Source organism: Zalophus californianus, chromosome 3 (genome assembly GCF_009762305.2).
Source record: "Zalophus californianus isolate mZalCal1 chromosome 3, mZalCal1.pri.v2, whole genome shotgun sequence".
NCBI classification, from domain to species: domain Eukaryota; kingdom Metazoa; phylum Chordata; class Mammalia; order Carnivora; family Otariidae; genus Zalophus; species Zalophus californianus.
In genome coordinates this window covers 94,326,049-94,351,441 of record NC_045597.1, presented here as the reverse complement: position 1 = coordinate 94,351,441, position 25,393 = coordinate 94,326,049, and the positions used below count along the sequence as shown (strand labels likewise).

Sequence of the window (25,393 nt, the reverse complement as noted above, 5' to 3'; positions counted from 1 at the left end):
GCTGCGGAGGCTGGACACGCCCCCCAGCGTAGAGCTGGCTTCTGATTGGCTGCCTGGCCTGCCTGGCAGGGTTGGAGTCTCCTGCGGCTGCGCCTCTAAAGGCGCTGCCAGTCGAGTAGTGTGTTACCTGCTCTTCGCCGCGTCCGCGGGTTTTCCGGATCTTCGCAACCCCGCCAGCATGTCTCAGGTATAAAGCGTGCCTAGCCTGGCTGCGAAGGTGCGGCGAGGCTGCAGGCTGGGGGGAGAGGGGGTATCTCCCAGGAAGAACTCCACAGGGTCTTTCCCTTCCCCGCCCCGCTGTGCCTCCTGCACCCGTGCCCAGCCCTGACTCTGTAGGGAGCCTCGTGAGCGGAACTTGCAGGGTTTGGACACTGCTACCCATCCGCAACTGCTAGAAAGTTGCCCATGGGGTGGACTTCGCGATGAAGCAGGAACAGGGGTCGGAGGCGAGGGTCCTAGGTAGAAAGATGGCAGGTAGAGGGTTCCGTGGATTGAAGGAGCAAAGAGACCGAGTTCCCCATCCGGAAGGTCAGGGCAGGAGTAGGGACGCCATGCAGAGTGGGGAAGCGAGAAAGCCGTGGCTGACAACTTAGAGGTCACGGGACATAGGGGCTGAGTGTTCAACGTGCGGGAAGGGGAGGGCTTGGGGAGAGTTGGCCCAGAACTCTTTCCTCCTTCGAATGTAGTCGCCTTTCGGAGACTGAACTGTGTGGGGTGACCTCTGACTCATCTCACCTCTCTCCAATCAGAACACTGAAATAGAGGTCAGCGCTGGACGCCCAGTCCCAGGGGGCGGGGGTCCAACGGGCTCCAGTCGCTGACACCTCCGTACTCAAACCCCGTCCCCTAACCCCGTCCCCTTCTCAACTGTTTGAAACACGCTGTGCTAGCCCTATCGGCAAGTCAGGGCTTTACTGAGACCCCGGCCTGACCCAGGGGTGGTCAGGCAGTTGACCACGCTTTTTCACTGAAGTATATGCCTACTGCAGGCACTTCTAGCCTGCTTCCTTCACCACTGTGTTTCCAGCACCTGGTACCTGGTAAGAGCATCCAGTACATAGTTATGCATCGAACGAGTGAACCCCTGTGCTTCCCCTCCTTGTTTTGCTGAATCTTTCTGGCTGCCCTGTTGGGGAGCTGAGAACACACACTGCTTTTCCTAACAGGCATTGCAGGAGTGCTGCCTTTCCACCCTGTCTCTCCCCATTACTGAGCTCTATTTAGACCTTTTCTCTCCTCATGTTTAGGCTGAGTTTGACAAAGCTGTTGAGGATGTTAAGCACCTCAAGACCAAGCCAACAGATGATGAGTTGTTTTTCATCTACAGCCACTACAAACAAGCAACTGTGGGTGACATAAACACAGGTATGGGGTGCCTGGGTGGCTCAGTTGGTTGAGCATCTGCCTTGAGCTCAAGTCATGATCCCAGGGTCCTGGGATCGAGCCCCGTGTCAGGCTTCCTGCTCATTGGTGAGCCTGCTTCTCCCTCTCCCACTGACATTACCCTTGCTTGTGTTCTCTGGCTCTCTCTAGCTGTCAAATAAATAAATAAAATCTTTAATTAAAAAAAAAAAAACAGGTTGCTGAACTTGGGAAGGTCCCCTACTCATCAAGGCAGACTCAGGGCCTTGATGGGTGCTGGAACTCTTAATCTATGGGAACTGCACACTCAAAACCACTGAAAGTCCTACTTTTCAGGTGGAACATGGTAATGGCTCATGGCGTGCCCCCCCCATGCCAAGATCATGCTCCTGAATGGGGCTCATGGACCCTGTACTGTTCTTGGTGGCTCGGGTAGCAGAATTCAAATCCTAGTTTTTGGAAGGACTTTACTGGTTATCACCAGCATTTTCCATCTGCTTGGGAGGAAGCAGAGACCCCAGGCTGGAAGAGACTTAGTCCAAGCTCTCAGCTCAGTAGTAGCTTTGTTGAATCCTACTACTTCCACCATAGACAGGCAGAATCAAAGTCAGAGCACTTGGCAGCCGGGCCAAGTCTGATAGCAAGAGCAGAGAAGCTGGCTTCCTGAGGCCAGTCAGAAGCATTTTTGCTGACAGTGGTTTCTGCTGACCGTTTCTTCCCCATTGAAAAAAATCTTAGTACAGATTTTGAGGTGGTAGTTTAGACTACCATATTCTGAATAGTCTTTCCTGCTTTGGACAGTTTTTATTCTGCCCCTAAGTCCCTGCAACTCAGGTGTGTACTGAGGCAACAGCACAATGCAGTCTCTGCAGGAACTCAGAGGCAGTGGCCACAGCAGCATAGAAGGAGGTCACCCCCTCCTCTGTTCAGGAGGGAAAGCATGGCCAATTCCATCGTGCTTGGGGTGGGCAGTGGAGCAAGTGGTGGCTGCCAGCCATATGGAAGCAGGAAATGGTGCCCAGAGCAGTGCCAAATCGAAGTTCCCAGAAAGGGCTTAGCTGAGAGAGGTCTTGGGGCAAAGGTGAGTTCTGCACTGGGTTTATAAACTTTATATCCTCCCAGGAAGGGAAAGGAGAGATGAAGTGGGGGTGGCCAGAGGGGCTGAGATGCTCTTCTGCCAAACAGGATTTTCCTAGACCCTGGCCTCTGCCCTGCTTTTACATGAGTATGTAGACCGGCTTGGGAATCTGTCGCTTCCTCATTGGGGAGGCTTCAGCTCATTCTAGGGCTGCATTGTCCCAATAGCTTGTCACTACTAGCCCCATTCAGTTTTAAATTGAAAATAGTTAAAATCCAGAGCTCAGTCCTCAGTGGCAGAAGCCACATATCAAGTGCCACAAGTGGCCAGGGGCCCTGAGTTAGTGCAAATGTACATGTCCATCATCACAAAAATGGCTTTTGGAGTGTGCTTACTCTTCCTGGATGACGACTCTGCAGGCACCCTCTCCAGCATCCCTGGAAATGCTTCTCTGAAAGCATCTGAGGAGACTTGCTGTTTCTCAGGCACAGTGGTCCGGGCCATGGGCCCTGGGATTGCTCCTTTTGCCTTTGTTCTCAGCGTGGCGGTAAAATAGGTCAGCAGGGAAGTAGCCAGTGTGTTTCCCAAGTGCAGCTGATGACAGGTCTGGAAGCACAAAATCATGGTGTAACTTTAAGAATGCTTTAACTTTGGAGACAAAACGCCCACAGATTAACAAGAGTTAGACTAACAACTTGGTAGAAAAGTGGGGCAAGGGTATGAACAGACTATTCACAGAAAGAGGAGCCCAGAAAACTGATAGCAATAATGTGAAAGAGAGAAATTGGCTGACTGAGAGCAGGAGTGGGAGGGAAACTTTATAGTATTCTCCGTGACAGCATTTCAGTTTTAGGCCATATGAATGGATGTAGTACTTGTTTAAAAAAAAATTTTTAAGTATGGTTTTTAAAAGGAGAAATTTTGGAGTTAAAATTTAACTTCTAAGACAAAGTCTGCCTAGTAATGAGAACAGTTTTCTTCCTATTTTCTCTAAATCTTAAGTTTGGATTTCTGTACATCTGGGTTTCTGAAGGCAGAACCCACTGTGCTGGACCCATTTAACTCCCTAACAGAGCTTGGAAGGAACCAATGAAATGAAAGATGGGTTTCAGGACAAGAGAGTCGATGACGTTCTCCATTAGAACTTGAAGCAGGTCTAATGTCTTTTTCTTTCCTTGTTTCAGAACGGCCTGGGCTGTTGGATCTCAAAGGCAAGGCCAAGTGGGATGCCTGGAATCATCTGAAAGGTAATTGTTCGTAATCAGTTTCCCTAGTCTGTGAAGCCCAGTAATGAAATACTCTTCATTATGGAGTGTGTAAAGGGTGAGGAGAGTAAACAGAATGGATAGGGCACATGCCAGAAACCAGCCTGGCCTGGCCAAAATGGAAAAAAACTGGGCCACCTACTTTTTCTCCTAATACCATGTATGCCTTCTCCAAGAGCTCCGTCTCTGAGCGGTGGTATTGTTGGGAGAGGAGGGGCTGGGGACCAGGTTACTGGAAAACAGACTATGTGTGGGAGTGTGTGTGAAATAGTTGGCCTGGGTTTTATGTGTATTCACAAGAAGGAATGGTTTCAGGGTGCCTGGGTGGCTCAGTCATTAAGCGTCTGCCTTCGGCTCAGGTCGTGATCCCAGGGTCCTGGGAGGGAGTCCTGCATTGGGCTCCCTGCTCCGCTTCTCTTTCTCCCTCTGCCGCTCCCCCTGCTTGTGTTCCCTGTCTCACTGTGTCTCTCTCTGTCAAATAAAGAAATAAAATCTTTAAAAAAAAGTAGGGGTGGTTTCCTGCCTGCACCTTCCTCTTCCTCGCAAGGCCAGACAGTGATCCCCTAGCCCAAGCAGCCCTCCCCAGCTCCCTTCCAGCCAGAAAGGCACATAAAGGAAAGGAGTGAGTACTGCATGGCACACCGTAGGCCCCATGAACAGAGCTACTACACGCTAAGCAGCAGTAGCCAAGAAGTACCCCAGCTCTGACTTCATCACGTGCCGCCTGCGGCAGCAAGACCCACCAGTTGGCACTGAAGCTGCCTACCAGCTTTTGTGTTCTCGCTCGCTAGCTTCTGAATAAGCCCTCTGTCTTTCTGCGAATGAAAAGCCCTCAGATTCAAAAAGGGCCAGGATACAATCAATACACTCCTAGGATTTGCAAGTAACTGGAACAGGAATGCGCGTCTGACTGCCCATCGTCACTGGCCGTTCGCATACCGGTGTCCAGGCGCTCTGCAGTGTTTCAGAAAGCGCTCCGATTCCCAGCATCTCTCCCTCACCGCAGAGTCCAGGAAACCGGGGCTCACTGTCTCTGAGGGATATGGTCTGTGCCCTTTGGACTGTGGCGGGAGGGCAGAGATGTGCCTCATTCACCTCCACGAGCTAGCTGCCTTTGCTCACAGTTCTCGAAACTTTTCCCACAGCTCCTCTCTGGGGAGAAGAGGGTGCCTGGCTTTGCTTTCTCACTGCCAGCTTAGCAGCTCTAGCAGAGAAGAGCCAACAGATAGGTCAGAGCCAACCATGAGAGTCAGAGTCAACAGGGCCAGGAAAGTCACTGCAACTCCCCATAGTAGGCTTTCCGACCTGTCTGGAGCGTCCAGCCTTGCCCCCGAGGCTCAGGTTGACCACTCACTCACAACAGTGGGGGACTCATGCGGCCCGCAGGCCAATGACGGGCCTCAGGACAGCTGCACACACATTAGGGGTTCAGTGCTTTCGGAAGCATCTGCTGCGGGCCCAGCTCCTTAAGTATTTCAAGTTGAATCCTGGACGTCCGTGAGGTGCAGGTAAGAGAAACCCCACTTCACAGGGGAGAAACTGAGCCTCCGAGCATGAAACTGGGGCTGTCGAGGGCTTTTAAGTCTGCTGCTTTTCTACCGTGCTGCCTCTCTGATAAATAATCCTGTTGATTCCTTCCAGGGACTTCCAAGGAAGATGCCATGAAAGCTTACGTCAACAAAGTAGAAGAACTAAAGAAAAAATATGGAATATAACAGACTGGATTTGGCTGCCAACATTGCATTTCATCTAAACTGATCTAATGCCTTTCTTCTCTAATACTGTGGATGACATGAAATAATGCAAATAGCCTGTTAACCTAGGTCCTGAAGACCGTACAGGACATGGCTCCAACAGAGTAGGGCCGCCATGGTTACTGACCTGCGCTGAGTAGTTTTTATCCATAGATCTATTAAAAGCACATTTGTTACTTTAAGTCTTCAGTAATCTGGGTTCTTGAAATAGTTTACTCGATTCCAGTCGCTCCTCCTCACTTCCTTTTTCTAAAGATTTCGCCTGGAAGTGTTTGAGCTCACCCTCCTCTACTCTGGTGGGGAGCGAGGCAGGTGACACACCTCTGGTGGGGAGGGAAAGGGTTACAGAAATAGCCTTTCCTACCTCCTCCTTCCTCCCCCTTCCAGCCACACTGACCGGGTGGGCTGGCTGAGACCTCAGGCCGCAGGGACTGCCAACCCTCTGCTGGGGACATTGCTGGCCTCAAGCTCCAAGTAAAGCAGGGTTGACAAGTATTTGAGGTTTGTCTGAAGTCCCTCCCGTCCATGGTTCCAGAGCAAAGGAGCAAGACTAGAAGCTCCAGTCAGGAATGAACTGTGCATCTGCCACGGGGCATTCCCAGAGTTCCAGGCCCATGGGGCGGCTGGACAGGCAACACCGAGTGGGAAAGTGGGTGCTCAGCAGGGAGAAGGGAGATCAGGACCCAGGAGGCTAGGGCTTAAGGTTACAGAGAAGAAAGGCTGGAGCTTGACCCTGGGGGTTGTAGGTTGTCAAAAAGAAAGAAAGAAAAAAAGACAGCCAGCAGGCCCTCCTTGCCAGATGTTCTACCCGACTCCTTGCACAGTCTTGGGAGGAAGGTTGTGGTTTTCCCATTGTGCAGATGAGTATGCTGAGGCTGAAAGGGGTCAAGGGAGAAGCTCCTTGAAGCCAGACAGCTGTGCCTTCCCTCCGAAGCCTGTGCCTTGGTCTTGGACCTAGTTCAGCCAGCAATACAGGGAGGCATCAGAGTTGGAGTGACTTGCCCAAGGCCACTCGGCAAATAATCTAAGAGCCAGCATTCACACACTCATCTCCCTGGCTCAGATGCCTGCACCACACAAGGTAGCCTCACAGGTGTGCCCTGTGCTGGAACGGGAGAAACCAGAACAGCCCGAAGGGCCTGGCGTACAGCATGCCTTCAGTGGGAAGTGGCACCTGATACAAGTCTTGATAATGAAACTGAAAAGCACAGATTTGTCAACAAAGGGGCTAGGCAGCTGCTGGGAAGTAGATGTGGTCAGAGGCATTCAGATTGTGGACCTGATGGCATCCGTGGGTTCTGAGAATGGTGATTGTCCCGTGCCAGCCCAGCCTGCGCATGGAAAATGAACCCCAGAAGCTTGTATAGAAGCAGGTGTAGATGGGGGGTGGGGGAGCGCTCCCAATGGGGCCAAGGTTCAAAACCTAGACGTGCGCCCTGAGTGAAGTGACTTCTTGAGCAGCCATGTCATTTATACGGGAGTTAGCCTTCCCTGGGCGCCAATGTGACTGAAGGCCTATGGGGCAGGAGGCCCTCCATTCTCTCTGTTCTGCTCTCCCCCCACCCAGCTCCACGGCACCCAGCCTGCCAAGGCCACGGAACTCCCAGGCATCTCTGAGCCCGAGGTGGGGGAAGAGCCACTCAACTATACCCATACCTACATTCTCTCCTTTGATCAGTTTTTGCCTGCTTCAGGGGTAAAACCAAAGGAAAAACCACCTTCAGTGAGTCCAGGGTATGGTTCTTGTCCAGACGGACCTGGCTCTGGGGTCAGGCCTACCTCACTTAACCTGGAGGGTGGCGGTCAGTGTGAAATGTAATGGTGTGAGAAACTCCTGCCCTAGCGAGGGTGCCCGGTGTGTGACCCTTCATCAGGAATTTTTCTCCCGCCGGTTCTCTACCAACTCTTGTCCCTGGCAACATCCCTTGCAATGGCTGTCAGAATCAAGGACCTAGCCCAGAAGCAGATGGTCACTCCCTGTGGCGGCAGTGGCAGGAGTGCAGGCAGTGGCAGGAGTGCAGGCAGAAGAACCTGCCTGCCCGGTACTCGAGCTCGTGAAAGGAAGCCAGAGCAAGGCGGTTGTGTGCTTGGGCACCGTATTGCTGCCCAGCTGCCGGCCAGCATCAGAGAATGGGCCTCGGCCTAGGGAGGCCCTGACAAAGAGGGCAGCCTGGCCATCTGCAGTCACGTGGGCTAGGACTGTGTTAGGACTACGCCATGGTTCTTCCCCGGACGCAGATGGGAGAGAACCACCATGGGAGCGGAAAGGCCCACTTGCCCACAACGGGTGTGGCCTCCAGTTACTGGCTGTCGTTTGCTGAGAACCTGCAGGGCAAGCCTCCCGCTCAGGTTCATTACTCCGGTTGGTGAATTTAATCCCGCGGTGCTTTGAAGTCAGTACTACACCTCCATGCTCTGTGATGGGAATGACCGGACCCATTATTCAGATGAAGGGATTAAGACTCAGGTGATGTGAATGGATCCAAACCCAGGGCTCTCTGCCCAGGAAGGGCCTGCTTGTCCCCTTCTGTCACATTCTCTCTCGTGACCACCGGCTGCCACTCAGCTTTGCAGTGCCCCTGTCTGTCCGATTACAAGGGTGACCCTTGCCCCACTGGGCTAGCAGAAGGTGCTGTGAAATCCCCCGCCTACTGTGCAGGTCTTCCTGAGGAGCAGCTCAGGGAAGCAGATCACATCTCCCAGGCTGGAGCGGGGACCCCCAATGAACCATACTTTTTTCTTTTTTTTCTTTTTTTTCTTTTTTTTAAGCCATACTTTTTTAAGCATCTCAGGTGATTCTGAGACAATGCTAGGTTTGGAAGCACCCCCCCCGGCCCACCCCCCCCCCCCGCCGACACACACACGCACTATAAAGTAGTGGAACTGGTTTCTCCAAAAAGTAACAAGCTGTGGTGTTCTTTTTTTTTTTTTTTTAAGATTTTATTTATTTGCCAGAGAGAGAGAGAGAGCACAAGCAGGGGGAGCGGCAGGCAGAGGGAGACGCAGGTTCCCTGCCAAGCAAGGAGCCTAAGGCGGGACTCAATTCCAGGACCGTGGAATCATGACCTGAGCCGAAGGCAGACGCCTAACCACCTGAGCCCCCCAGGCACCCCACAAGCTGTGGTGTTCTGGGAACACGGCACCAGTGGCTTCAGGGACCATGCCTGTTCCGATGGCTCCTGCGGAAATGCACGTACAGCCCCAGGCTGGTTCACAGGCTGTCGTTTGGGAACAAATGAGATCAGCAGTGGGGCGCAGGGCAGGGCACCAGTCTTCACCTTCCCCCTTGTGAGGCATCCACAGCGGCACTTCTTACCTCCAATCTGCCTTTGGTGACAGACTTACCTGTGAATCAAACTGCGGTCTCTCGGGTGCTGGATCATGGCTCTTCTTGGAGCCACATTTTCTTCATCTAGAAAATGGGCTGACAAAATGGGTAAAGAGCCTCACACAATGCCTGGCAAACACAACTTCCTAGCAGCCCAGGGGGCCTTCCCTAGTGTGCATCCTCACCCTCGAGACTTCCTTCCCCACCATCCAGACAGGTCCTGGCCTGGAGTTACAAAGTGCTGCTCCCCACCTTGGCCATGCTCCAAAAGGTGGGAAGTCAACCATGCAAATAAGTGTGGGTCGTCCCAGAACGTTCTCCCCACATAAGAGTAATTCCAAGAGCCAAAAGCCTGGGAACCAGTGCTGTAGATCAGGGGCCAGTAGGGGACCTGGCTCAGCCGCTGCCTGAGTTACATAGACACGGGGCAAGTTAGGTCACCTCTGTTAGCCTCAGTTTCTTCATCAATAAAATGGGGTTGAGCAGAAGGTCATTGCCCAGTATAGATAGGAAGGAAAGCCAGAAGAGGGGAAATTGAAGGGCCCAGAAATGGCTGGCTTGATGGGAGCCAGGCTAGGAAGTTGTTGAGAGGGTGATTTAAGTAACCAGATGATTACAGGTGTTTAAAATTAAATTACAGTTGTCTGGAGTTGAGATGGGCCAGGAAAAATAATCAGTAGAGGCTGGCTTTAGCAGAGCTGTCCCCTAGGGGCCTGAGTCAAGGCAAGTCAATGCTTCTGTCCCTGGCAGCTCCCAAGTAAGATTTCAGAATGTTTCCTCTCTTAATTATTTGTGTGATTTTATATGATCTCTCTTTTGAAAGAACATGGAACAGCTAAGAACAGACCACAAAATAAGCAAAGCTCTTTCAGGAACCTAGGATTTAAAGATAATTCAGACACCATCTTTGCCCTGAAAGATCTGTAAACCACAAACTGGAGGGCAACAGAAGTGCCCTGGGATGCCCTCTCTGCATTCATCCAGAGAATCACCCCCCCCCTGCTTTGCAACACCCCTGCCTTGGCTACAACTCAATGCTTGGAAGACCAGGAATTGGTCAACCAATAGCTTTTTCTTATGTTTTATGATTTTTCTAAGTAATGAGTGAACTTAATTCTAGACTGTATTTTCTTTTTTTAGGAGCTGTAAAGCCCCATAAAGTCTTTCCAGGGAAATTGGTGCAATACCAACCACAGACCGTGGCACTTGGGGGGATGGGTAATCTCTCCGCCCTTGATGCTGGCTGCTGGCCCTGGGATATCTCAGCCACTTGGACCCGCCAGCTACAGTGGAACACACAGCCAGGTACTGGGAGAGCCCTAGGCCTTTGAGGGTCTCCCTCCCCCATGTCCCATCATCCTACTTCAATAAAGACATTCTTGACCTTGGGGGGATAAAAAAGAATCTCGAGATAAGATCATCCTGGACGTGGGATGGGCCCTAAACCAATGACTGGTGTCCTTTTAAGAGGGAACAGAGAGAAATTTGAGACACAGAGATGCACAGAGATAAAGGCCATGTGAACATGGGGGCAGAGACTGGATTGATGCAGCCATAAGCCAAGGAATGCCAAGGTTTCCCAGCAACACCAGAAGCTAAGAGAGAGGCATGGAATGGAATCTCCCTCAAGGTTCCCAGAAGGTACCTTGCCAGTACCTTAAACCTGAACTTCTGGCATCCAGAATTGTGGGAGAATAAGTTTCTATTGTTTTAAGTTACCCAGTTTATGGGATTTGTTGCAGGAACCCCAGGAAACTCATGTGCCTGCTGACTCCTCTGTGGCTACCCATGGGCTGGTCCCTTCCACCAGCAGCCCTTCTTTAGGAGTAAGACCCTGAAGGTCTTTGTCAAGTATAAACGTGACTCATGACCTGGAGGACTCTCTTGGGAACACTTGATTGGGTTCATCTGTGTTGGAGATCTGGGACCTTAAAAGCATGGGAGTTAGCAGTTTTGATGGCAGTCATGAACAAGCTGGAGCTCGGGTTGCTACCAAGGGGACCACATTGAGAAATCACACACCAACCCCAGGGCATCACCATCAAGCAGGAGAAGTCAAAAGAAAGGGGGACTGCAAAGTGGGAGGAGTTTTGGAGAGGCGATTACCCCACCCTTAGCACAGTTTTGCCCAAGTGTGGCCCTAAAGGATGCTGCCAGTTCATCAGGTGATACACTGGACTGGAAAGAGCATGGGCTTTGCAGATAGATTTGAATTTAAATCAAGACATGACCACTTTTGTTCTTCATGACCTTGAGCAAGTTTCTTATCTTCCCTTAGCCTGAGATTTTTTTGTGTATAAAATAGGATAATCTCTATGAGGGAGGACTGAATAAATGCCTAATACACAGAAGAAAAATTAATACATGGTAACTATTATTAGTCAACAAAAGGGTTTAAATTAAAAAATGAATTAATCTTTCTTAGGATTTTAAGGTTTGAGAGGTTCTGGATGAAGTAGCCCAGACTCTTTCTCAATCTTAAATTGTATATCTTTTGTGCTCATGTGAACTTGGACCCTCATCCCTTCTTTTTAAGGAAATGTCTCCACTCCACTATTCCTGAGGAATTAGCCCATCAGGTCAAGTGGGCATAAAGAAAAATCCCTCCAAAACTCCCCCACTGGTGAGAGAAATGATTTGGTTTACACCACTGTGGCAAAGTGGGTGATGGCTCCCAACCCTTTACATGCTTCAAGTAATTATATATCTGTGCAACTTTGTGCGTCACTCTGAAGACCCTCCCACTAGAATGGGCAGAATTTTCATTTCCACTCCTTTGACACTGGGTATGGTCATATAACTTGCTTTGGCCAGTGAAATTTGATCAGACATGATGCAAGGAAGAGCTGTGGATGTGCTTACTTGGCTTGGTTTGCCCTCATATACTTTTCCACCTGCCATGAGAAGAATATTCCTGAGGAGAATATTCCTGAGGAGCAGCTGTCCCAGGTAGATGTGAGAGACAGGTAGAACACACCTGAACCTAACCCACAGCCTAAAGTTAAGTCCAGTTGGTCTCAGAGAAGCCTGGCAGAGCCACCATCAACTGAAGACCTGTGAGCTACTACACACTGATGATAGATGTTGTTGTAAGGTCCTCAGTCTTGGGGGTTGTTGGTTATGCAGCATTTTTGTAGCACATGTTCACAGAGGACATTTGATGTTTTTGTCCATCCAGCATCCCCTCCCTCTCCCATTTGAGCAACTGTCAAGAGGTGGTTCTGGTAGGCTGCCAACCACAGAACCTCATTCCATAAGTGGACATATCTGAGTCCATTCAAGACAGTGGGAATGGGGCACCTGGGTGGCTCAGTTGGTTGAGCTTCCAACTCTTGATTTCAGCTCAGGTCATGATCTCAGGGCCATGAGATCGAGCCCCGAGTTGGGCTCCATGCTCAGTGTGGAGTCTGTTTCAGATTCTCTCCCTCCCTCTGCCCCTCCCCCCCATGCTCGCTCTCTCTCAAATAAATAAATAAATCTTTAAAAAAACAAAGATGGGGGAAGGAGGAGGAAAGGACAAAATGATATCCCCTCCCATCTGAGGATCTCCAGTAGGCAGAGAAATGATATCCCAAGGATGTCCATGTTCTGATCCCCAGAACCTGTGCATATGTTAGGTTACACAGCAAAGGGCAATTAAGGTTGCAGATGGAAGTAAGGTTGTTAATTACCTGACCTTAAAGTAGAGAAATGATCCTGCATTATCTAGCTGGGCCCACTATAATAACAAGGGTCCTTAAATGTGGAAGAAGCAAGGAGAACAGTCAATGTCAGAGTGATGTGATACTGATGGCTTTGAAGAAGTCCTAAGCCAGGGCCTCCAGAAACTGAAAAGACAAGGAAAGAAAGACTCCCCTACAGCCTCCAGAAGGAATGCAGCCCTCCCGGCACCCTGACTTTAGCCTAGTGAGATCTGGGTCAGACTTCTGACCTCCAGAACTGGAAGGCAATAAATCTGTGTTGTTTTAAGCTACTAAATCTATAATAATTTGTTACAGCAACAGGAGGCTAGGCAAGATTATAGGAAACAAATACAGGATCTGTCCCTAAAGAACCACATACACCTCTGCTTGTGTCTCATTGGCCAGAATTTAACCACATGCTTAGCTACAAGACAGACTGTGCACCTTGTCAACCCAAATAGAACTCGGATGTCATTAACAGGGGAAAGGGCAAGTATACAGCTGGCAACCTAGGTTACAGAACTCCATTCCTTGGGCCACAGTGATGATCCAGCATGGTCAGGACGCAGCGAATTAGCTCTTACCATAGATTTTATTTGGACACTGGAAGAAAAAAGTTATCTGTTGCTGTATAACAAGTCACCCCCTAACTTAGTGGCTTAAGACAACAATAATTTCATTACCATTCTCACGGTTCTGGACTCGACTGGGCTTTCGCTGGATGCTGTTTTTCAGAGTAGCTCATGTGGTTGCCGCTAGATGATCATGGGGATGGAGTCCCCTCAGAGCCTCATCACTCATGCTGGTGCCTGGTGGCTGACCCTGGCTGTCAGCCAGGACCCCTACACAGGGCTCGCCATGTTGGGGAGGCTTCCTAATAGCACGAGTTCCCAGAGCGGGTGTCCCAAGAGACCCAGGCAGAACCTGTATCACCTCACCTCCAAAGCCACATAGTGGCACCTCCGCCATCATCATAAGCACACCCAAATTCAAGGACAGAGAACACAGGCCCCATTGCTTAATAAGAGAAGTGTCAAAGTCCCATCGTTGGAAAGGCCTGTGGGATGGAAGACACTGTTGCAGCCATTTGAGGGGGGGACTGGGGTATAACCTGTCAGAGATTCACGACGTTATCACATGAGGCCTCCTTCAAGCTGTCCTTTCTAGATAACTGAACCATTACATCCCCTTTTTGCTTGAGCTAGTCTGATGCAGGTTTCTGTCACTTCCTGGTGATGTTTTAATGCACATCTCACAGGGCTACTCTCGGGATAAGATGACGGATAATGCTTGCAAAATTACCATCACAGTGCGAACTCTAAGGACCTCCTAAGTGAAATTTCCCTTCTCCCTGTTCCTTCCCTTCCACTGACCTTTCACTTCCCCTGTGGATGGTGGGAACTGACAGCCAATGCCATCAATGATGCAAGATAGCAAGAACAGCAGCCTTTACCACGATGGACAGTTCACACCCCTTGCTTGCAGTTATACTCTTGGGAATTTTGTAATGCAATTTTGCTCCAGCCCAGTGCAGGCAAAGTTCCACCCTTTAGCGGTAGTCTTTTTTCCCCTCTACCCACTGACTTAACATTTCCATCAGTTTGATCTTAAACGGGGTCCTGCACTATCTTCATATTAAAGCAAAAGATTTGACAAATTGATTTTAAGAGTTTTTAAACAAACCTTTTAAGGTACAGTCTCTTTAAATGCATCATACCGTGAATCCGCAGTAGACGTCTCCTTCATATCTCAGCTCCAGACTGCCACATTGAAAATTCTTTTCTAATTTGAAAAACAATGTGCATGTATTACAGCTAACTTGGAAAATACCAGAAACTATAAAAAGGAGAACAAATAATCTCTCGTAGTCCTTTAGCATGTCGTGAGGATCACATTGTATAGAAAGTTCTATAACCTCATTTCTCCCTGCTAAAAGTATATAGTGAAAAATGTCTGGGTAATATTTGTATCACATTGTTGAACTGCCATTGAATTAGTATCCTGGCAGGCAATATCCAATTTTTGCTATTATTATGATAACTTATAAAATATCTTTATATTTAGACCTTTGAAAACATTTTGAGGGTGCCTGGGTGGCTCAGTTGGTTAAGCGACTGCCTTCGGCTCAGGTCATGATCCTAGAGTCCCGGAATCGAGTCCCGCATCGGGCTCCCTGCTCGGCAGGGAGTCTGCTTCTCCCTCTGACCCTCTTCCCTCTCGTGCTATCTCTCATTCTCTCTCTCTCAAATAAATAAATAAAATCTTTAAAAAAAAAGAAAAAGAAAACATTTTGACTTTTCACTTAGAGATAAATCCTTGGATATAACTTATGGATTCAAAATATAGAATTTCTATACATATGTAAAATATTTCCATAAAAAAGCTTTTACTGGTCATGTACCATGTGCCCTGCCATCATCACATCCTTGCCAGCATTGAAGTAGTATCACGTTAAAAATTGTTTTGTTTTTATACTTTGGAGGGTAAAACATGGTGTCTTGCAGATTGAGGCTCTTTCTCAGGTCCAGCACTGCTCCCCAAAGTTTAATTCAATGGCCAGGGAGCAGAAGGCCAGATGTTTCCCATGAACCAAGGTTGTGTGTGTTAATGGGTTAACCAGGGAGGCCCTGAGTTGCCCAGGAAGCGGAGTGGTACTGAGGCATCCCCACCCTGCCTCACAGGCCAGGTGCCACGCTGGGGGACTAAATGCAAAGCCTTTTGGTGTCATTGCAGTGACAAAGCCACCTTCCTGAATCGTGCACATGATCAAGACCCAAATGCTCACAGAGGAGCCTGAGCTCCTGCGTGGAAAGAGGGAAATGTGTTGGAGGCTCCAAGGGAGGAAGCCACTTTCCAGCACTGATAGCCATGGGACAGAACAGCGTGACACACAGATGGAGGGCGGGTCTGCAGGAGCTGGTGACAGGGAGCAAGAAAAGCTAGCCTCAGGGCACCTGGGTGGCTCAGTCGTTAAGCATCTGCCTTCGGCTCAGGTCATGATCCTGGGGTCCTGGGATCGAGCCCCACATCGGGCTCCCTGCTCTGCAGGAAGCCTGCTTCTCCCTCTCCCACTCCCGCTGCTTGTATCCCCTCTCTCGCTGTCTCTCTCTGTCAAATAAATAAATAAAATCTTAAAAAAAAGAAAGAAAAGAAAAGCTAGCCTCCTTTCAGCCTCACCCAACTTTAAAGGACTTTGAGAGCTTTCATCTTATTTATTTCTCTCCATTTTATTAGGAAACTTTTCCAACATACGGAAAAGTTGAGGGCAACCCTTGTGGGTCCCCTCCCTCTTCAGGAGTTTTGTACTATCGCTCAATAAACTTTGCTTTGCTGCCCACAAGAAAGAAGAGAGAGAAAGAAAAAGAAAGAAAGAAAGAAAGAAAGAAAGAAAGAAAGAAAGAAAGAAAGAAAGAAAGAAAGAAAGAAAGAAAGAAAGAAAGAAGGAAGGAAGGAAGGAAGGAAGGAAGGAAGGAAGGAAGGAAAGAAAGAAAGAAAGAAGGAAAGAAAGAAAGAAAGAAGGAAAGAAGGAAAGAAAGAAGGAAAGAAGGAAAGAAAGAAGGAAAGAAAGAAAGAAAGAAAGAAAGAAAGAAAGAAAGAAAGAAAGAAAGAAAGAAAGAAAGACAAAGAAAGAAAGAAAGACAGAAAGAAAGAAAGACAAAGAAAGACAAAGACAGAAAGAAAGACAGAAAGACAGAAAGAAAGACAGAAAGAAAGAAAGAAAGACAGAAAGAAAGAAAAAGAATAAAGAAAAGTTGAAAGACTTTTACAGTGAATACCCATGTAGCTGCTACCTAGATTTTTACCACAGCATTTTACACCAGTCACTTTCTCTTTTTTTTAAAATATTTTATTTATTTATTTGAGAGAGAGAATGAGATAGAGTACATGAGAGGGGGGAGGGTCAGAGGGAGAAGCAGACTCCTTGCTCAGCAGGGAGCCCGATGCGGAACTCTGATCCCGGGACTCCAGGATCATGACCTGAGCCGAAGGCAGTTGCTTAACCAACTGAGCCGCCCAAGCACCCACCAGTCGCTTTCTCATACAGCAACCCATCCACCCCTTAATCCTGCAATCTGAACTCTTTTTGATGCATTTCAAAGTAAGCTGCAGATATTAATATGCTTCCCCCTAAATACTTAAATGGGTATATTATTAACTTGAGTTCAACATTTGTTTACAGTTTTATTTCTTTGGGGTCAAATTCAACTACAATAAAATGCAAGCATCTTAAACATACCACGATAAAATGCAAGTATCTTAAACATACCACTAGATATGTTTTAACAAATGCACATACTTGTACAACCCAGATCCCTGTCAAAATATAGAACACTGCTATAATCCAGAAAGTTCCTTCATGCCCCTTCCCGGTCAGTATCTCTCACCATGCTCCTGGAGGCAAATGCTGCTCTCATTTTTTTTTTTTTTTTTTTACCCTAGATTAGTTTTGCCTTTCTACAATTTCATATAGGTGGATTCATACATTTGTATTCTTTGTGGGAGGTTTCTTCCACCTTATCTAAGAACACTTTGTAATGTAGGAAAAAAATAGCAAACTATAGGCCTACTGGGAGCCCAGTGTTCATATGGGACAAACATGGAAAAAGGTTTTCCATTAAATATAATTTAAAATGACAGTGGAGTGACACCTGGGTGGTGCAGTTGGTTAAGCGTCTGACTCTTGGTTTTGGCTCAGGTCGTGATCTCAAGGTCGTGAGATCAAACCCTGCGTTGGGCTCTGCACTCAGCATAGAATCTGCTTGAGATTCTCTCTCCCTCTCCCTCTGCCCCTCCCCCTACTCTCTCTCTCTCAAATAAATAAATATTTAAGAAAAAAGACAGTGGAAAACACCATTAAGGGAAGCCAAAGGTAACCCAGAGTGAGAAAAAAATGTTTGCAATACGTCTATCCTACAAAATACTCGTATCCAGAATATACAAAGAACTCCCACAAATCAATAATAAAAAGGGAGATAATCCAACGGGAGAAAAGAGCAAAGGACTTGAACTTCTCAAAAGAGGCTATGCAAACGACCAATAAACAAAAAGGTGTTCAACCTTGCTAGTCATCAGAGAAATTTAAGACCACAATATGATACAAGTACACAGCTACCAGAATAGCAAAAATGAAAAAGAAAAAGAAATGTCAAGTATTGGCAAAATGTAGAGCAATCAGAACTCTCATATGCTGTTGATGTTCCATCAGCACAAATATTTCAGCTCAAATATCTTAGATAACTGTCTGATAGTAAAGCTAAACATAAGTATACCATAGGGCCCAGCAATTCAATCCCTGGGTATACACCCACTGAAACGCATCACGAAGACCTGCACAAAAATGTTCATAACAGCACTATTCATAACAGCCCCAAACTGAAAATAACCCACATGTCCATCAACAGGAGAACAGAAGAAGTAATATGGAATATTCATGCAATGGAATAATATACGATAATAAATGGACAAACTACAACTCATGCAATAATACAGATGAATCTCACAAATATTACAGTGAGTGGGGAAAAAAACACAAAATATAACATGGATGCAAAAATCTTTAATAAAATATTAGCAAATCAAATCCAGCAATATGTAAAAAAGATAAAGTGAGATTTATTACAAGAATACAAAGTTGGCCTAACATTCAGAAACAAATCACTGCAATTCACCATATTAAAAGACTGAAAAAACAAAATGTGATCACCTCAGTAGATGCAGAAAAAGCATTTAACAAATGTTGTTCCCCATCCATGATACAAACTCTAAACAAACTAACGCTATAAGGAAACTTCTCCTTATGGTGGTAAGATGTCTACTCTTACCACTTCTATTCAGCAGCATCCTGGAGCTTCTAGCAAGGACATGTGGCAAGGAAAAAGGCATCTAGATTGGAAAGAAAAGAAACAATATCATAGGATACAATATTAAAAAATCAGTTCTATTTCTATGGACTAGCAATGAACAACTGAAAATCAAAATTTTAAAAACTTTACAGTAGCATCCAAAAACATGAATTAGGAATGAATTTAAAAATATCTGCAAGACGTGTACAATGAAAACATCAAAGCATCGTGAGTGAAATTAAAGAAAACTCAAGTAAAGAGGTATACAATATTAATGAATCAGGCGGAGAGATTCCAAGATGGCAGGAGTAGGAAACCTTAGTTTCATCCAGTCCCAGGAATTCGGCTAGATAGCTATCAAATCATTCTGAACACCTGCAAACTCAACCAGAGACCTAAGAAAAGAATAGCTGCAACTCTACAAATAGAAAAGCGACCACTTTCTGCAAGGTAGAAGGTGTGGGGAAGGGAATCCAAGGTGATATATGGGAAGATAAACTGCGGGGGCAGGGAGCCTCCATCAGCCAGCACCGGCAAGTGATAGAGCAGTGGAGAAAAAAATCGGAACTTTAAGAAGTTGGCTCTGGTGAGGGATGTCCCCGCCTGAAAGATGTTCAGGTGGTGAAGCAGATTGGAATCCTAGGTGGGACAGTGTGGTCTCAGGACCCTCGGAGTCACAGAAAGACTGGGGGTGCCTGAGTGAGGCAGAGTACCCAGGTATTGGGAGTGGGGAAGCCGGCTGTAACCAGTGAGCCTAGGAGTGGCCTCTCAGCTCAGTGTTGTCATAAACCCTGAACCTTGACATGGTCAGGTGACTGCTCCCCAAGCAGGGGCCCAGCAAGCTACAGAACCGGCGAGACCCTCCTTCCTCCCCCGGGAGGAGTGGTGGGGGAGCCCACTGCAGGAGTCCGCAGGGTTTGGAGACTCAAAACAGGGTCGCATGCCTGAGATAGAAAAGCTAGGTCACGGGCCTGGTGAGCACAGAATACACAGACAGCTGAAGGAGACAGGAGTGATTGATTGCTTTTCCCTGAGGGCGTGCTGAGGAATGGGGCCCTGAACTCTTGGCTCTGGGGCCAGAGATTGGGAGGCTGCCATTTTCATTCTCATCCTCTAAAACTGCACGTAATTATTTCAGGGAACAAAAGCTACAGAGAGCAAACTGGAGCAGATTACTTAGTCTGCCCCAGCAAGGGCAGTGCAATTCCGCCTCAGGCAAACACCCGTGGGAATCAATGCAACAGGCCCCACCCCCAGAAGATCAGCAAGAACATCCAGCCAAGACCAAGTTTACCGATCAACAAGAACTGCAAAACTCCAGCACTAGGGGAATATAGGATATAGAATTCATGGGGTTTTCCCCACGATTCTTTAGTCTTTCAATTTTTTTTTCTCTTTCCTTTTTCACCCAATTGTTATTTATCAACTCTTTTTTAAAGTATTTTTTAATTTTTATTTTTACAATTACATTCTATCTTTTCCTTGTATTTGATTTTATACATATAAATATATAAATTTATATATAAATATATAAATTATACATTATAAAATATTATATAAATATATAAATTATATAAATATATAATAATATAAATTTATATATATATAAATTTATATATATATATAAATTTATATATATATATATATATATATAAGTTTTTCTTCTTTACAATTCTGGGATACAGTTTCTTCTAACAGACCAAAATACACCCAGAATTTAGTGTATGGCTCTGTTCTTTTCACCTGTCTGATCATATTCTCTCGGTTTTTTTTCTTTCTTCTTCTTTTTCTCTTTTTTGTGTTTTGTTTTGTTAAAGTCGTTTTTAATTTTCATCTTTACAGTTACATTCTATCATTTCAACTTATTTACTTTTATTTTTGTATATGTATGTTTTTCTTTCTTTATAATTTTGAGATGTTGTTTCTTCTAACAAACCAACAAAAATACACTCAGGATATAGTGTATTCCTCTGTTCTGTACACCTATCTGTTTATATTCCTCCTTTTCTTTATCTTTTTTTTATCTTTTAATTTTCATTTTTACAGTTACATTCTATCCCTTCATTGTATTTAATTTTATTTTTGTACACATATAAGTTTTTCTTCCTTTACAATTTTGGGATCTAATTTTCTAACAGACCAAAATAGACACAGGATCCAGTGTATTACTCTATTCTGTTCATCTGTCTGATTATATTCTCTCTTTTTTTAAGATTTTATTTATTTATTTGAGAGAGTGAAAGACAGAGATCACAAACAGGTGAAAAGTTTAGAGGGTTAAGCAGACTCCCCGCTGAGCAGGGTGCCCAATGTGGGGCTCGATCCCAGGTCCCTGGGATCATGATCTGAGCCAAAGGCAGATGCTTAATGACTGAGCCACCCAGGCACCCCTATATTCTCTTTTTTTAAATTATTTTTTCGGTTTTGGGTCTCTTCTAATTTGTTTAGTGTACATTTCTCTGGGGTGTTGTTGCCATTTTATTATTTTGTTCTCTCATTCATCTCTTCCTGTCTGGATAGAATGACAAGACAGACAAACTCACCTCAAAAAGAAAACAAGAGGCAGTACTGACTGGCAAGGACCTAATCAGTATGGACATAAGTAAGATGTCAGAACTAGAGTTCAGAATAATGATTATAAAGATACTAGCTGGCCTTGAAAAAAGCATAGAAGATACTAGAGAATCACTTTCTGGAGAAATAAAATAACTAAAATCTAATCAAGTTGAAATCAAAAAGGCTATTAATGAGATGTAATCAAAAATGGAGGCTCTAAAAAAAAAGGAGGCTCTAACTGCTAGGATAAATGAAACAGAAGAGAGAATTAGTGATATAGAAGACAATATGATGGACAATAAAGAAGCCGAGAAAAAGAGAGATAAACAACTACTGGATCATGAGGGGAGAATTCGAGAGATGAGTGATACCATAAAGCGAAACAATATTAGAATAATTGGGATCCCAGAAGAAGAGGAAAGAGAGAGGGTGGCAGAAGGTATACTGGAGCAAATTATTGCAGAGAACGTCCCTAATCCGGGGAAGGAAGAAGGCATCCAAGTCCAGAAGGCACAGAAAACCCCCCTCAAAATCAATAAAAATAGGTCAACACCCCAACATATAAGACTGAAACTTGCAAATCTCAGAGACAAAGAGAAAATCCTGAAAGCAGTTCAGGACAAGAGGTCCATAACCTACAAAGGCAGAAACATTAGACTGGCAAAAGATCTATCTACAGAGACCTGGGCAGGCCAGAAAGGACTGGCATGATATATTCAGGGTCCTAAATGAGAAAAATATGCAGCCAAGAATACTTTTTCCAGCAAGGATGTCATTCAAAATAGAAGATAAAAAGCTTCCAGGACAAACAGAAACTAAAAGAATTTATGATCACTAAACCAGCCCCGTAAGGATCCTTTAAGTGAAGAGAGAGCCCAAAAGTAACATAGACCAGAAAGGAAAAAGACAATCTACAGAAACAGTGACTTTACAGGTAATACAATGGCACTAAATTCATATCTTTCAATACTTACTCTGAATGTAAATTGGCTAAATGCCCCAATCAAAAGACACAGGGTATCAGATTAGATTAAAAAGTAAGACCCATTGACATGCTGTCTGCAAGAGACTCATTTTAGATCCAAAGATACCTCTGGATTGAAAGTCGGGGGTGGGGAAAAATTTATTATGCTAATGGACATCAAATGAAAGCTGGGGTGACAATCCTTATATCAGACAAATGAGATTTTAAACCAACGAGTATAATAAGAGATGAGGAAGGACACTATATCATAATTAAGGGGTCTATCCAACAAGAAGATCTAACATTGTAAATATTTATGCCCCTAACAGGGAAGCAGCCAATTATATAAACCAATTAATAACAAAATTAAAGAAACACATTGATAATAGTACAATAATAGTAGGGAAATTTAACACCCCACTCACTGCAATGGACAGATCATCTAAGCAGAAGATCAACAAGGAAACAAGGGCTTTGAATGACACACTGGACAAGATGGACTTCACAGATATATTCAGAGCATTCCATCCTAAAGCAACAGAATACATATTTTTCTCGACTGCACATGGAACATTCTCCAGAACAGATCACATACTGGGTCACAAATCAGGTCTCAACCGGTACCAAAAGATTGGGATCATTCCCTACATATTTTCAGACCACAGTGCTTTCAAACTGGAGCTCAATCACAAGAGGAAAGTCGGAAAGAACTCAAATACATGGAGGCTAAAGAGCATCCTATAAAGAATGATTGGGTAAACCATGAAATTAAAGAAGAATTTAAAAAATTCATTGAAACAATTGAAAATGAAAACACAACTGTTCAAAGCCTTTGGGATGCAGCAAAGTCGGTCCTAACAGGGAAGTATATAGTAATACAAGCCTTTCTCAAGAAACAATAAATGTCTCAAATACCTGACCTAACCTTACACCAAAAAGAGCTGGAGAAAGAACAGCAAATAAAGCCTAAACCCAGCAGGAGAAGAGAAATAATAAAGATTAGAGTGGGGATCAATGAAATAGAAACCAAAAGAACAGTAGAACAGATCAACGAAACTAGGAATTGGTTCTTTGAAAGAATTAATAAGATTGATAAGCCCCTGGCCAGACTTCTCAAAAAGAAAAGAGAAAGGACCCAAATAAATAAAAGCATGACTGAAAGAGAAGAGATCACAAGCAACACTGAAGAAATACAATTATAAGAACACATTATGAGCAACTATAGGCCAACAAATTAGGCAATCTGGAAGAAAGGAATGCATTCCTAGAGATGTATAAACTACCAAAACTGAAACAGGAAGAAATAGAAAACCTAAACAGACCCATAACCAGCAAGGAAATTGAAGCACTAATCAAAAATCTCCCAACAAACAAGAGCCCAGGGCTGAATGGCTTCCCAGGGGAATTCTACCAAACATTTAAAGAAGAATTAATACCTATTCTTCTGAGGCTGTTTCAAAAAATAGAAATGGAAGTAAAACTTCCAAACTCATTCTATGAGGCCAGCATTACCTTGATCCCAAAACCAGACAAAGACCCCACCAAAAAGGGGAATTACAGACTGATATCCCTGATGAACATGGATGCAAAAATTCTCACCAAAATACTAGCCAATAGGATCCAACAGTACATTAAAATGACTGTTAACCATGACCAAGAGGGATTTATTCCTGGGCTGCAAGCATGGTTCAACATCTGCAAATCAATCAATGTGATACACTAAATAAATAAAAGAAAGGACAAGAACCATATGATCCTCTCAATAGATGCAGAAAAAGCATTCGACAAAGTACAGCATCCTTTCTTAACTAAAACTCTTCACAGTGTAGGGATAGAGGGAATATACCTCAATATCATAAAAGCCATATATGAAAAGGCCACAGCAACTATCATTCTCAGTGGGGAAAACCTGACAGCTTTCTCCCCTAAGGTCAGGAACACGGCAGGGATGTCCACTATCACCACTGCTATTCAACATAGCATTAGAAGTCCTAGCTACAGCAATCAGACAACAACAAAAAAAAATAAAAGGCATCCAAATCGGCAAAGAAGAAGTCAAACTCTCACTGTTTGCAGATGATATGATACTTTATGTGGAAAACCCAAAAGACTCCACCCCAAAACTGCTAGAACTCATACAGGAATTCAGTAAAGTGGCAGGATATAAAATCAATGCACACAAATCAGTTGTGTTTTTATACACTAACAATGAGACAGAAGAAAGAGTAATTAAGGAGTCAATTCCATTTACAACTGCACCCCAAACCTTAAGATATCTAGGTATAAACCTAACCAAAGAGACAAGGGATCTGTACTCAGAAAACTATAGAACACTCAAGAAAGAAATTGAGGAAGGGGTGCCTGCCTGGGTGGCTCAGTTGGTTAAGCGGCTGCCTTCAGTTCAGGTCATGATCCCAGGGTCCTGGGATTGAGCCCCTCATCGGGCTCCCTGCTCGGCAGGAAGCCTGCTTCTCCCTCTCCCACTCCCCCTGCTGTGTTCCTGCTCCCACGATCTCTCTCTCTGTCAAATAAATAAATAAAAATCTTTAAAAAATAAAAAATTTTAAAAATTTTTTTAAAAATTTAAAAAAAGAAATTGAGGAAGACACAATGAAATGGAAAAATGTTCCTTGCTCATGGATTGGAAGAACAAATATCATTAAAATGTCTATGCTACCTAGAGCAATCTACACAGTCAATGCAATCCTATCAAAATACCATCAGCTTCTTTCACAGAGCTGGAACAAATAATCCTAAAATTTGTATGGAACCAGAAAAGACCCTGAATAGCCAAAGGAATGTTGAAAAAGAAAACCAAAACAGGTGGCCTCACAATTCCGGACTTCCAGCTCTATTACAAAGCTGTAATTATCAAGACAGTATGGTACTGGTACAAAAACAGACACATAGGGCACCTGGGTGGCTCAGTCGGTTGAGCGACTGCCTTAGGCTCAGGTCATGATCCTGGAGTCCCGGGATCGAGTCCCGCATCGGGCTCCCTGCTTGGCAGGGAGTCTGCTTCTCCCTCTGACCTTCCCCCCTCTCATGTGTTCTCTCTCTCTCTCTCATTCTCTCTCAAAAAAATAAATAAAATCTTAAAAAAAAAAAAAAAAACAGACACATAGATCAATGGAACAGAATAGAGAACCCAGAAATGGGCCCTCAAACTCTACGGTAAACTAATCTTCAACAAAGCAGGAAAGAATATCCAATGGAAAAAAGATAATCTCCAACAAATGGTGTTGGGAAAATTGGACAGCCACATGCAGAAGAATGATACCAGACCATTTTCTTACACCATACACAAAAATAGACTCAAAATGGATGAAAGACCTAAATATGAATCAGGAATCCATCAAAATCCTTTGTTCTTCTTGCCCAAGATTGCTTTGGCTAATTGGGGTCCTTTGTGGTTCCATAAAAATTTTAGGATCATTTATTCTATTTCTCTGAAAAATGTCATTAGAATTTTGATGGGAAGGCTCCTAGCTGGCTCATACAACTCTTGATCTCAGAGTTGTAAGTTCAAGCCCCACGCTGGGTGTAGAGATTACTTAAAA

General features: G+C 45.1%; 2 protein-coding genes across 4 annotated transcripts in view; one reads left to right on the top strand and one right to left on the bottom strand.

Moving 5' to 3' along the window:
• Positions 1 to 25,393, bottom strand: part of LOC113919842 (40S ribosomal protein S24-like) — a 76,752-nt gene that overhangs the window by 39,846 nt on the left and 11,513 nt on the right. The window contains exons 2-4 of one of the 3 annotated variants that reach the window (XM_035726699.1): positions 18,293 to 18,353; positions 14,154 to 14,252; positions 8,805 to 8,883 (exon numbers count right to left, since the gene is read on the bottom strand). The gene's annotated coding sequence lies outside the window, so the exon portion shown is untranslated. The remainder of the gene's footprint in view (positions 1 to 8,804; positions 8,884 to 14,153; positions 14,253 to 18,292; positions 18,354 to 25,393) is intronic. The other 2 variants (XM_035726700.1, XM_035726702.1) reach the window with 2 other exon arrangements.
• On the top strand, positions 16 to 5,641 carry DBI (diazepam binding inhibitor, acyl-CoA binding protein). Its single transcript, XM_035726707.1, has 4 exons — positions 16 to 187; positions 1,248 to 1,365; positions 3,625 to 3,687; positions 5,347 to 5,641. The coding sequence occupies exons 1-4, from the start codon at positions 179 to 181 to the stop codon at positions 5,418 to 5,420; spliced, it is 264 nt and encodes an 87-aa protein (XP_035582600.1). The 5' UTR covers positions 16 to 178; the 3' UTR covers positions 5,421 to 5,641.